At 45.2% G+C, this 13,350-nt stretch overlaps 2 protein-coding genes across 2 annotated transcripts in view; one reads left to right on the top strand and one right to left on the bottom strand.

The window, feature by feature from the left end:
- Positions 1–3,252, top strand: part of REV3L (REV3 like, DNA directed polymerase zeta catalytic subunit) — a 114,419-nt gene extending 111,167 nt beyond the window's left edge. Inside the window, exon 32 of the mRNA XM_052678573.1 lies at positions 2,104–3,252. Within this exon, the coding sequence (XP_052534533.1) occupies positions 2,104–2,244 (141 nt within the window). The 3' untranslated portion in view covers positions 2,245–3,252. The remainder of the gene's footprint in view (positions 1–2,103) is intronic.
- Positions 3,253–3,467: 215 nt separating this feature from the next.
- MFSD4B (major facilitator superfamily domain containing 4B) lies at positions 3,468–13,338 on the bottom strand. Its single transcript, XM_052678616.1, has 4 exons — positions 13,123–13,338; positions 12,884–13,052; positions 10,672–10,788; positions 3,468–8,432 (listed from the first exon to the last, which is right to left on the bottom strand). Exons 1-4 carry the CDS (start codon positions 13,321–13,323, stop codon positions 7,201–7,203), a joined length of 1,719 nt encoding a protein of 572 aa, XP_052534576.1. The 5' UTR covers positions 13,324–13,338; the 3' UTR covers positions 3,468–7,200.
- Positions 13,339–13,350: the final 12 nt, after the last annotated feature.

The following is a 13,350-nucleotide window of genomic DNA, read 5'->3' as shown; positions in this document are numbered from 1 at the left end:
GCCAGCTGTGGGCAAAGGCTGGAGCTCCAAAGCAGTCATTGAATGCCCTCAGTAGAAAGGAAGTGCAGTCCTTGTCTTAAATGTGTTACAACTCATTTGCTTTTCCCACTGCTCTAAAAGGCAACTGCTCTAAAACAGCAACTGCTGTTCTCCTTAGCTTTGCATGAGACTGAAGCCAAAGAGGTGGAAACAGAACAAAAGATGCTTTTCTTCTATTTCTTTTTAAGAGTATCTTAGATGGTTTTTAGATTCCTTTTTACAGTGATGGTGATAAAAACCATGTTGAAACACACACCTTTTGTTCTAACGTAAGTGATGATGTTCCATTTACAAAAAAAGCTCCAGTCCTAGAAAAAATTATTTGTGTGCATAATATGGCTGTGTTCTGAGTTTTTTGTTACTTTTCCTCGTCAGAAATTTCCCACACTTTTTTTTCCCTTGAGTTAGAAGTCCATAAAGAGTGTCACTGGCTAGCTATGCTCACAGCTAGGTGCCTGCAAAGCACCATGCCTCTCCTCTAAGAGTCATAAGTGTGCTCTTGACTAATTTTTGTACTGTAGTATTTTAAAATTATTTTGCTGTTAAAATCAATTTTTGGCACTGGTTTGTGAACCAGCTTAATGACTTGGTGAATTGCAGGGATATTAATAAATGTTCCTGTAGTGATTAGCTACAGTCCCATGGGGCTTTCTTCCTAGAAAACCAGGAAACCATTATAATTCACAATTCCTAAATACTACACTAAGTTGTGGACTTACTTATGTTTTCATGCTGTATTTTGCAATGGTGGCCCTGATCTGCATTATAGTGACAGTGAAGGAACAAGGTACACATTCTGCAGTTTTCCTGTGGTACTTTCACATTGTTTTTGTCCTGGAATAAGTGAAAACTGGGCCCAGCCCACCATTAGAATCATGAAGTGGCTTTGATCAGAATGCCCTTGTGTCATTGCAGCAGGTCAGCAAGGGCTGGGGTCCAGTTCTGGTCAGTATTTGATGACTTAAACCATCAGCAAGAGCTGTGTTCTCTGCTAATCTGAAGCTTTGTCTGTCCCTCACAGCTGAAATGCATGGCCCTCCTGGAATGTAAACATGCCAGCGCTAGCAGAACATTGATATACAGGTTTAATCACACATGGCTTAAAAATTAGCTGCCTGAATTAAGGCTGTAGACTTCTTCACTATACACAAACTGAACTAAGAAAGCACCTTGCTTCAGTTTGGTCTTCAGAGACCGAAGGAAAGTACAGGAACTGCTGTTAACAGCAAAGGAAAGGAGTTTGTAGATATGACATTTCATTTCTGGTTCCAAGTGGTAGGCAGGGTCAAAATTCTTATGGAACCACGAGTGGCTCTTCAGAGTTTTTGGAAAAATTGTTGGGGGCTGGCTTAGTACTGGGAAGAATCAAAAAAAAAAGAAAAGGAAAGCAGGGGAAGTCTCCTGAAAACAGATCCATTTGTGCTCTCTGGAAACAGCTTTGGAAAAGCTCTGCCTACTGCTATTTATTTAATCAGGTACCTCATGGTAAAAATCCTTGAAAGCAGCATTGGCTACATTAATGAGCTGTTCTGCCTGCATGCTCTGACTTGCAAAGTAAAAGCTCTCATTGAAGTTTATCTGGAAATAAGTGGCTTATTAGTGAAGTTCCGTTCCTGCATAGAGAATAACTGTGGAGTTTTGTCTTGTTTCACCTGGAAACTTTTATCCAGGGTACATTTAACATGCGTATAACAGGCTGCTCTGCTTGAATCCCTCAGCTGCTCGGGTTCTTTTCCCAGGTGCCATCACACAGGGGCAGAGCAGAAATAGCAGCTTGGTTGGAAGGGCTGTAAGCCAAGCTGTGCTGTCAGGCTGTGCCCCTGCCCAGTTCCAGGGGCTGCCAGCTGCCCGCCAGGGACTGGCATCAAAGTCAGCACTTGGCAAGGGCGGGAGAGGCTGCAGCAGAGCGGAGCTTCTCAGGTCCCTCTGTGCTGAGATCTTGCTGATGGCTGCCTGCAGGGCCCGGTCTGCTCTGCCAGTAAGGCGTAAATCACCGACATCTCTACATCCTCGATGCTTTGAGGTAAGCTTAAGCAATCTGTTCTGCTTTTTTGTGCCATCTAGATATGCAAGAACTGTACAGGCTGCTTCGACCGACAGATCCCGTGCGTCTCCCTGAACTGCCCAGTGCTTTTCAAGCTCTCCCGAGTGAGCAGAGAACTATCGAAGGCGCCGTACCTCCGCCAGCTCCTCGACCAGTTCTGAATGATCTGTTACGGGACTCCAGGTGCTATTTTGTTTCAGTGTTTACCACACTAGGACTATTGTGCATGGTGCTTTTTCAACTCATCTAGTCCAGGATTTCCATTTTAACTGTCGGGTTTATTATCTGAGGAATAAAACGAACGCTTATCCTAACTAAATTAAAGAAATGCATTTGTTGATCTATGAATAGCTCACTTTTTAAGATGTACAAATTCCTTCTTCCTTTCATGTTTCTAACATACTGTTTTATAATGCTGATGTTGAAATAGCTGTGTGTAACATCCTGTAAATCCATTGCCGAGTAGAAGTCAAGTTTACTTCCTGGAGGAAGGAGCACTGAAACCTCTCGAAACGATAAATCCATTTGTGTGTGTTCTTGGACTGTCAGTATCAAGACGTGTTATTCTATATTATCCATTCACTTTATAATTTTGTCTGCGAAATATTTTGTAAATACACTTTTTTACTTTTCAAACAACTGAGTAAAATAATGTGCAATGACTTTTATACAGATAATTTTAAAGTTGGTTGGTATATCTCCTCCTCAGTTCTGCTTGATTCTGAGTAGATTGTTATTTTGATCAGACTGTGCAAACAAACAGTAGTACCATGTGTAGCATTTTGAAACATTATTTTCTAAAAATCGCTGTCTTGCTTTAGCTATTAATGGGGCATTGTGAGGAACTGTGCAAAGACATTTTTGTTACAAACCTGTGGGACTGTTGCAATACTTTAAATATAAAATTTTATTCCATTTTTGCTTGTTTTGTATAGACATTTCTATTGCTTCTAAATATGCTTAAAATATTTTCTTTCCTTACGTACTGTACAGTTAAATCTTATTTGCCACCATCTTGACAAAATGTGTATTTAGAATATTTGTATAACTGTATAAAATGGAAAAGGAATTATGTGGTCAGTGCATTGTTTTCTAAACTGGAAATCATTTTGTTTTAGAAGTTAATAATGGAAACCATATTAAAGTTGAATAAAATGATATGGTACAAATCTGCACGCTTCCTCCTTCTAACACTCAGTTGCCATTGGTTCCCTCACTAGGTGCAGATACAGCGCCGATGCAATAGGAATGCACAGGGCAGTTTCCAGCCTAAGCTTTGGGATGTAAAACTTCAGTTTCTGGAGGCCTTCTCCAAAGAGGATAAAACATTCCTGTTGTTTTCCATTAGCCCAAACAGGGTAAGCTTTACATTTGCAAGTCCAGAGTAGCTTTTAAAAATAGAACAAAACTTTATTTACATAAGGGAACCTGAGTGCCTCCTCCCATTAAGAATTTATTACATTCAAGGTACAAGTCCATGTTATAAATCCCACATTATACAGTACTGTATAAACCCACCACAAGCAAAATAAAAATGATGAATATATAATAGAACATATCCAGATTGCTATGAGCTTTTATGGAAAGGAACCAAAAACCCACCAAGGCACAAACTGTCGCCCACTCCACATTCCAGCACTGAAGGGTCATTTACAGAGCAGCAGTGCAAGCACCAGCAGTAACTCCTTAGTACCTGCAGTACAATCCAGCCTTTGGGAATGAGTCAGGGCTAAATACAAATATTGTTTGACATTTAACTGTCAGAATTTACCTTTAATGCTGGAGGAAATGGGAGCATGACCATCCTCAATGCAGTCCTGCTTTTGCAGGCAAAAGTGTGAATGACAGGACATTCAGCCATCTCACCACAGCACCAGGATGACTTTCTGGCATAAACAAGGCAGTGGTGATAACCATAAACAACACTTAAGAAGTCCTTCCCAGAGCTTAAACACTGCGTTTAGCCTTAACTTAAAAAGACACTGTAAATAGCTCCTCATGTACATGCCAAGAACTGATTCACTTTGGGAATTTAAATATATGAAAAGTAATATTCATTTTCTAAAACAGGTCTTGAGGAACACCAAAAATCCAATCAATTAGGAAAGCAACAGCCCTGAGCATCGAGGACATTTAGAGTTGCCACGAGCTGGGCTCAGCATTGCAAAGGTCCTAGGTCTGCTTTCATCTTAAATTGCATTCAACATTTTGTTTTCATTAAGGGGCACCCACTGATTCTAGACACACATGTTCAGGGGAGATGAGCACAAGCTCTGTATGTATGTGCTATTCAAGTTTGAGGCCTAAGCTAAACTAAGACACCGAGAGCTTTCAGTCCTGGCAAAGGCAACTCACAGTTCTGCAGTCATCCAGGCAAAGGCTTCTGGGTGTTGCTCCAACACAGTGTTACACACTGCCACTCAGCTGCTAGTCATGGGTTTTAGTTTGGGCAGCATTTCTCCATTCTCCATGATGACTTTAGTCAGAAACACAAATAAGCATGCACCTACCTACCTATCAGTGTATGGAGCTATTCACATACATATAATAAACGTACATACAGATGGCTCAAAGACATTAAAGCACATTTCTCAATAGGCCTTAATTTTCTGTACTTGATTATGTAAAACTTGTTAACTATCCCTGAGAACAGAGCATTCTAATTTGAAATTTATTCAGAAATTAGTGTACAAATTGCAAGTTGTTTTTAAAATCTGCTTGCTTTCAGGCAAGCTTCTTAAACTAATTTTTTTCTGACGACATGATCTCAGGTATGGGAGACTCTCTTAAAATAACTGAAGATTCCCATCAGCAGAAGCCTCCATTGTTCTATTTTTTAAATTGCTAATTACAGATACTTCTACTTCAGATGGAAAACAGCCAGAAGTTTGCTGCTTTGGTGCATAACCCAGCTGGGACACTCTTTGTGCCCTGCATTCATTCATTGTGCAAACACACATCAGGAGTCGCTCCGTTGGTTCAGGCCAAACCCATGGACGGCTCTTGCAGCAGGGAGCTGCCCCACACCTCCTGGGTGCCTGATATTGTTTGCCCTGCACTGAGCCCTTCTGCCAGAGGATACCTGTGACCCCCTGGGGGCAAAGTACATCCCATAAAAGCAGAGCAGAAGCACAAGCTCCTCCTCTCCCCATAAAACCAACAGGATTTGCCCGTGCTGTCAGATACCACTCCCTATTTTCCAAATATACAGCAGTTAGTTACTGCAGAGTGCAGGAGGGAAGAGAGAAAAAGAAAACTATCAGAAATCCAGGCGTAATCTGTCATTCTCTCTGCCAGGACATTTCTTTTGTGACTATTACATAAAACTAACTGAATGCATAAGGCCATACAGACCTACTTCTGTTGATCAAATGCTGCCACATGTAGCCAGAACAGGATTAGGGCAGATGTTAAGAAATATTTACAAAAGCTCTAAGCAAAGAAGAAAACCTCTTGTGTAGCAGGTGGAGAGAATCCATATGTTAAAGTGCAGGTTCATGCATTGCATTGGAACTGTGCATAAATACACACGTAGAAAGAAGAATCAGGCAAACAGGCAATGGCATTTAAATGCCTACAGCAGCAGGACAAGGAGGCCCTTCAACACTGCAGGAGGAAAAAAAAGAGAAAACCGAAAAAAAAACCCAACACATTTTCACTACAAATGGATTCATCTTTCTTACTACCTTTTCAGGAGAAAGGAAAAAGCCCTTAGGTTCCAGGTTAAACACACAGTGGGACAGGAGAAAGAACAAAAACAACTAAAACACACACTAAACATCCACAGTTCTGTGCTATGTTACACTAAGAGCTCTTCCTTTTGTCAGCATTAAACCTCTTAGCAAAAAAAACAATAATAGTGCAAACAACAACAAAACCCAAACATCACAGAAGACCAACCCACATTTTGACCACACAGCTTCAAAAAACAGCAACCTATTAATTTTTGGTTTTCAAGTAGACGTGTTGCAGAACTACTGCTTCAGGCTTTGCCATTAGCTGCTGCCTCTTGGTTCTCACTGGGAAGGACTTGGTGACACAACCAGACCTGAGGGCTTCCCTCCTTCCCCCGGAGCAATGAATCTGAGCAAACAAACCACAGCTTCTCCACAAGGAGGCACCTGCTGTGTGTCATCGCCGAAGGAAAGAAAAGCCAAAGGGCAGCACCCAAGTAGCAGGGAGCCAGCAGGCACACTGTACGACCGGACGGGATTCTGTGTCTCATCAATAATTCCACCTCATTCCCAAATCGCTGCTGTGGAAAAACCTTGGCACAGGAAGCCCAGAGAAGTTGTTAAACCTTTCGACTGACCCGGCTTACGCCATCATGGCCCTGTGTCATTAACACAATTGTATCTCACATATCACTGAATATTCTTCATACATTTGAAGCTTTCAATGGTAGTGCAGTAATTCAAATCACAAGTACAATCACAGGTACTTAAAGTATTTAGGTTTGTCACCACTGGTTAACGAGTAATCAGAGTTAAGCCGCACAGCAGATAAATGACACTCTTTGTTCTCATTCCCATATACCACCATTAAGTGACCCAAATTAATCTTTCATTCTGTCCTGTCTTAGTGACAGAATCAGAAGAGTGTGTGACTGGCCATCAGGATATCCCACTTACATCACCTGAAATTCAACTTCTTGATTCCCTGGTTTGTCACACACCAACCCCCAATGCAGTAGAAATATTTCACGAGCTAAGAAAGTTCAGCACCACAGGCAAGAGATTTCTGATGAAAACCTTTTGTGACCAAGGAGCTCAGAACAGAACCCTTCACCCACCTCCAAGAAACCAAGTGGTCTGAGCAGCTTCTTCCCAGCTAGCTCACATCACAGCATAAATGACTTAAATGCATGCCTGACGTTTAGAAAATCTCTCATGTTTTAGCATCTTCAGTGTAGTCTACAAATTGTATCACATTACCACATTCACATCATTGTGGACTTTCTCTGGGATACATCGCTGCAGACCCAAACTGAGGAAGGAGGAAGGACGGGCAAAGGTGGAAACCTCCTTCTTACTCTGAGAAGATCCTTGAACCACTTCATGAGAACAGCTACAATTCCATCGCGTTTTAGTTAAAAACCCAGAGAGTCAGCTTTTACTCTAATCGTTCTTCTCCCGGTCAGCATTCATGTTTTTTCTCCCAGGGGAGCCGCCAGCTGCCACTGCAGAATCACCCTCAGCATCACCTGGATGTGGCTGGAGGGAGGCTTCTGACGGGGAGCTCCCCGCTACCTTAAGAGAGGTCTCTACCACAGAGTTTCTCAGGGTATCGTTCATTTCTATTACCTCAAAGTCTGCTTCATTCCACTCTCCTCCATCCTCCTCATCCTCTTCATCTTCGTTAAGCCCCGAACTGGACAACAAAGCCTTCCTGTCCTCGCTTTCGCTCATCTCTCTCAAGCTCTCTCCAGGAGCGGTGGCCAATTTGTACATCACCGGAAACAGCACGGCCGTCATTGCCGAAGTTCCCAGAGCGGTGTACATGACCACGGGAACGTGGTGAAACCTCCCCTGCAGGTACCCGACCACTGCAGGAATGCACATCTCCCCCAGAGCAGCACCAACCACGAAGAGAGAGGCTGACTTCCCCTGGATGACCGTGTACTGCTCGATCCAGGAAATGCCGCTGGGGAAGATGGTGGCCATGGAGGCTCCGTACACCGCAGTTCCAGCCCACAGCGAAATTGGGTAGTGTGCAAAGAAAGCCAAGGAGGAAGAGGAGACGGCAGAGCCAATGAGGCTCAGCACAATCATAGTGCCAGGGTATAAGCAAGCAGCACAAAATACTGACACGGCTCTACAAACAGCAAACGCGCCCCAGAAGACAGAATTCAACGCGGCTGCTTCATTTTCTTTCATCTCAGCAAAGACCTTTGCGTAAGTAAATATGTAAGAGCCGTAAGTAACCTCCGCTCCCACGTAGCAGAGGAAGAACAGGAAAAGGAGAATAATGAGGGCATGGTGGTATTTGGCAACCTTGCATTTCTGCACAGAAGCCTTTGATTTGTCTCGAACCGAGCTGCTCTTTGAATACAAAATAAAAAAGAAGAAGGAAACAAACAGCAGATAGGTCCCTATGACAATGTAGGACCACAAGAAATCAGCACCAAGATGGTGTTTCAGCGCTAGTGCAGCTGACGCTGTTGATACGGGGCTCAGAACAGACTGGCTTGCATTTTCACCTGCCTGAAGGTCTCTGGGTTCGGAACTCCCCATTGCCATCTTAGCCAGAATTGGAGCCACAAATGCACCCATGGCAAAACTGAAGTGTAAGGCCTGCAAATGCGGTCCGGCCTCTGTTCCCCATGTGTTCAGTGCAAGAACATTGCCACCTGCAGATGGGAGAGAGAAGGAATCATTAGTTTCAACCTCACACCAGGTATTGTTTTAAAAATAGCAATTATGTTATGAATTCAATTCGCAACAACAGCAGTTTTAATGAATACAACGTGCAAAACTGTGGTCAAGTGTAATTGTGCATTTGAGAACCTTAATCCCATGTGATTAGCTGTAAGGTAGGATGGCATTCACAGCAAGTAAAAATGGCTTAATCCAACAACAGTTGCCCCTATCTGGCCATCTCTCTGTCTGTGCCCTGTTATGACTGATGCGATGAGTCTGGCACGGCAGGCCATTCCTCTCTGGAGGCTGTAAACTGAAGATTTTTCAGCACATTGTGCAGCCTCAGGTAGCACCACTGCCACCTTAACAGATCAGCAGTCCATCATTTGCAGCAGCTTAAGACCTTTTTGTTTTCTGCTTCTCCTTTTCCTAAGTTTCAAAAGCAAAATTGACAGCGCTATGAATCAGCTTCTCACTACACAACTTCCCAGGAAACACCACAAATTGCTCACACCTTGCAGGCAGGGCCCACGCCAGCAGTGTTCAAATGGCTCACTGCATTTGCAGAAGCAGAAAGATTTACAGCAACGTTGCTGCAGAAGCCAAACTGCAGCACCCTCAGACCAACAACGGTGCTAGAAAATAAGACCTGAGAGAGGCATCCGTAAACCGCTCCTGAGGAGAGTGCAGGAAAATAAGGACAGAAATCAAGTCCCACCCCTGCCACCCATCTCTAACACAGCTCCATTACATCACTGCCATGGTCTTGGTCCCTCCTGCTCCTGCTGGGAACAGGAGTCCCAAAGCTGAATAAATTTTCCCTGAAAGCCCACAGGGCTGTCCCATACGAAAAATTTTGAAGCCAAAGGCCAGGTACAGTGATCCTACCAGAAGCTACAAATACACCTCTGCACTCACATCCTTCTTTTTGCTGTGCAAAACCACCTTTTTTTTTTTTTTTGCAACAAGGTCCCCCAACAGGCTTTCTCTAACATTGACAGAGCCCTCTCAAACTGAACGCAGCCACGACCAATGGTTCCCATGAAGCCATCGTTCCACTGCGCTGCCCACCAGCCACACCATTCCAACCAACCCAGGCTGGATACTTCAGAGGTGTTTGGACAGAGAGACCTGAAATGCCCGCAGCAGCAGACTGCGCTGCCTCAGGCATGCCCAAAGAACTGATTTCTGTGAGAAGTTCCTCCCTGTACTCCTGGTATAACCAACCCTTCCAGCCACACCAGTGGACTTCTGCTTTGCAAATTCATCCTGCTCAGCATCTCCCTCCAGTAAGGAGCCTCTACTAGGAAACTTTATAAGCACAGGTGTTTGTTTATATTTGTTCCATATTTAAGTGAGGCTGGCCAAGGGCAGCACACGTGCCTTAATTCAGGGAGACTGATGACATAGCTCTGTAAGCCGATGATGGTAGAATATATCTGCTGTGAATCCCCAAACTTGGCCCTTCCAAGCTGAGGCCACCAGCTCTCCCATAACACCACTGGCAGAACCTTCCTCTCAAACACCCAGAGTTGCATAGTACTAACCTAGTTCCATCTGACAAACCAGTTACTAATGAACAATAACCCAACTAGCTTCCCACAGAGGAGTAAATTCTAAGAGAAACAATGTCTAAAGAGCACATGGCATTTTTTTTAAGCCTATAACTACCCACCAAAATGCATATTGATCTGCTCAGGGAAACAAAGGTTATCCAGCTCTCTCATATAGAAGCACTTTTACAAACACAAATAGCAAAGCCTCAGGACCAGAATAACCCACCAGGCATCCTGGCCAGATAAAACAGCTCCTCTCTTCTAATTCAACTGTGCTCAGTGAAACAGGCCAAAGTCACTTCTATACAGCTGTTTACAAAGCAGGACAGTGATAGGACAAGGGGGAATGGTTTTAAACCGAGACAGGGAGGTTTAGGTAAGATATTAGGAAGAAGTTTTCCACACAGAGGGTGGTGAGGCACTGGAACAGGTTGCCCAAGGAGGCTGTGGATGCCCCATCCCTGGAGGCATTCAAGGCCAGGCTGGATGTGGCTCTGGGCAGCCTGGTCTGCTGGCTGGTGAGCCTGCACATAGCAGGGGGTTGAAACTAGATGATCATTGAGGTCCTTTTCAACCCAGGCCATTCTATGATTCTGTGATTCTCAGCAGAACTGTCACCTGCGGGTTTCCAGTTCATTCAGTGGAGGAACCACTGGAGCAGGCTGCCACTCACCTGTGTCAAGAACTCCCATGGCAGCACCGATGAGCGACATCAAGGCAGTCAGCAGCAGGGACCTCTTACACCATGGTATGGCAAAAAGACCACCTGTGGTTCCAAGCATGGATAAGGCTGAAAAAACAAACAAATAAAACACAAATACTGCAGTTACCACTTCAATTGCAAACATATAGCAAACTAAGAAATAAAAATACATTTATCATTACTCAAGTTACAGATAACCCTAATACATGCTGTAACCTCATTACCTAAATATGTGAATAGCAGAGGCAGCCAGAAAATTCAACAGGATGATTTTGGAAGAAATGATTTTAGTGAGAATGAGATGTTTCATTTTTCATTTTGCTAAGGCTTAATTTGCAAATAGGGCACCATCTGCTGCTAAGTACTTAGTATGCCAATTATCCCCAAGAAGCATTTTTTCTGCAAACTTTCGAGTTAAAAGCATTATTTTAACACAAAAGAAATAGAAAATGGTTTGAGCAAAGTGACATTTTTATTGAGAACTACAGATCATTATATTTGGCCCCACTTCAAAACCACTACACTCCTAAAATCCTGTGAAGTGAGGCTCCCTACTGGCTAAGAGGCACTCTGTATAAAAATGCTGACTCTCATTTTTATTTTTTTCTCAGATCAGCAGTGTCTTCCAAGTGATTTCTACAGTCTTCAGATGCAGAACTACAAGGTTTCTCGCCATAAATTTAGCAACAATTTCCAAAAGAAAAGAAAAAAAAAAACGAAGAGCCCAAGAACTTCACTGAGATACCTGATATTCCTGCCCTGGTGTAACCTGCAAGGGAAGCACAGTGAGCTGCACAGGAAAAAGGCTACAGAGGGGAGGTGCTAAATACAGCTTCCCCAAGGCGTCTGTCAGAGCACAAAGTGGCTCCTCAGCCAGTTTTCAGCTGTCCGCTCCTAATTTTCACCTGAAGACCAGCGCTCAAAAGCTTCCTTGACTGAAGCATTAAAGATCTGCACAGCAGCAGAGTTTCAACAGCTGGAAGGTGGGAGCCTTTACCCTCAGTCAGCCCTCAGATTGACAGAAACATGAGGCAGTTCAGTAGTTTGGATTGTGTTTCTGCCCTAAGTGCCATCAAATTGGAAAGAATTTGGAGACAAAATGTATTTTTCAAGCATTACTGACAGAGAGCTATCCTGTGACATATCAGAAAGACAAGCAAATCCTAAACTGCTTCAAGTTCACACTGACTTTCAGGGGTGTATTACTTTCATCATAGGAGGTAAAGTCTCAGATGTCAGATATAATCCACTCTGCCCTTGCCAGATACACATGGATCAGCAAGCTGAAGGGAAGGCACTTTACATGTGACCTGGAGCAGAGAATAAAGAACAGGGAAGAGGATAATAAAGCTGCAAGATATGTATAACAAGAGCAAATTAAAGGAGCTGGTCTGGAGAGGGGAAGGCAGGGAGAGGAGAAAAACAGACATTGTATTACGTGACTGCACATGGCAGCAGGAGATAGGCCAGTGGGATAAGGAGAGAGTGGTTCAAACACAAGCAATGGAAAACTATTCTCAAAATGAGCCCTGTGAGTAAAGTTCTGTGCTCGGAGTTGTATGAATCCACTCAGATAAAGGAAGGAAGGGATGAAGAGATGGAGGAGCAGGAGGGGAAGGGTTAGGAAAGGGATGAGCACCGCTGCTGGCAGCTGTACGGCCCTGCTGTGCCAGCACAGGTCTGAGCGCAGGAGGAAATCCACATGTGTACAGGAAACCACCAGGACCATAACCACTGCTCCTACAGAGCCCAAACACCGCCACAGGTAGGCAGCAACCAGCAGCATATTTCCAAACTCACAGACAGGACACAAAGTTTTCCACTTTAACTAAATTGTAATTGGATTAAGGCTGCCCAGCCACAGCCTCAGTGCCTCTGTGCAGCAAGGACAAACAGTTCAGCTGAGCTTTAACGAAGGCAATAGTCTGACACTGCTTCTCCCACACAGCCATGCAAGTAAAAAGCCAAGCCAGTCCCACCTGCCTCATCTGCATACTTTCTAAAGCCCCACAACACAGGGCCGCGCGCTGCAAGAGTGCGACCTGTGGGATTACAGAGAAGAGCAGCCCAAGGGGCACGGGCCGCACTTCCACCTCCCGTTCTCCAGCCGCAAGGCACAGCGGAGCCGAGCGGAGCCCCGGTGGCGCTCGCTGCCCGCGGCCGCCCCCCGAGCCGCGCTCACCGAGCAGGAGGTGCGCGTTGACGTGGTCGAAGAGGATCCCGCCGAGCACGGAGCCGCCCAGGTAGCCCAGCGAGCGGCCCACGAAGATGTAGTAGATGTCGGTGACGTTCTTGTGCACGTTGTCGGCCAGGTTCTGGAAGGTCGGTCCCAGCACGGCGATGCTCGTGCCCTGCAAAACAATGCCGAGGGCTGCATCGCCGGGCCGGGCCCCTCTAACCCGCCCAGCCGGCGTCACTCACCAGCCCCAGGAAGGCCGCGCACAGCGCCGCGGAGATGCACCACCGCAGCGCCGCTCCCTCCCCGCACCGCCGCCCGCCGACCACGGCCACCTCCTCGTGCGGCGCGGCGGAGAGGCGCGGTCCAGGTCCCGGGCCGGGCCCCGCCGCCGCCTGCCCCGGGCCGGCGAAGCGGACGTGCTTCTTGCGCTCGGCGCCGGCCATGGCTTCTAGCGGCGCGGCCGGCACGCA

Source organism: Tympanuchus pallidicinctus, unplaced genomic scaffold (genome assembly GCF_026119805.1).
Source record: "Tympanuchus pallidicinctus isolate F22 unplaced genomic scaffold, pur_lepc_1.0 scaffold1, whole genome shotgun sequence".
NCBI lineage: Eukaryota > Metazoa > Chordata > Aves > Galliformes > Phasianidae > Tympanuchus > Tympanuchus pallidicinctus.
The sequence above is the reverse complement of the archived record's forward strand: the minus strand, read 5'-3'. Positions and strand labels throughout refer to the sequence as shown.

Bases quoted from the DNA above. Each gene is read 5' to 3' on its own strand.
- MFSD4B (XM_052678616.1), bottom strand. From the start codon at position 13,323: ATGGCCGGCGCCGAGCGCAAGAAGCACGTCCGCTTCGCCGGCCCGGGG. The intron at 13,053-13,122 runs GTGAGTGACGCC...ATTGTTTTGCAG, and splicing joins GCGCGGCCTTCCTGGGGCTG to GGCACGAGCATCGCCGTGCT. The intron at 10,789-12,883 runs GTGAGCGCGGCT...TTGTTTTTTCAG, and splicing joins CAACGCGCACCTCCTGCTCG to CCTTATCCATGCTTGGAACC.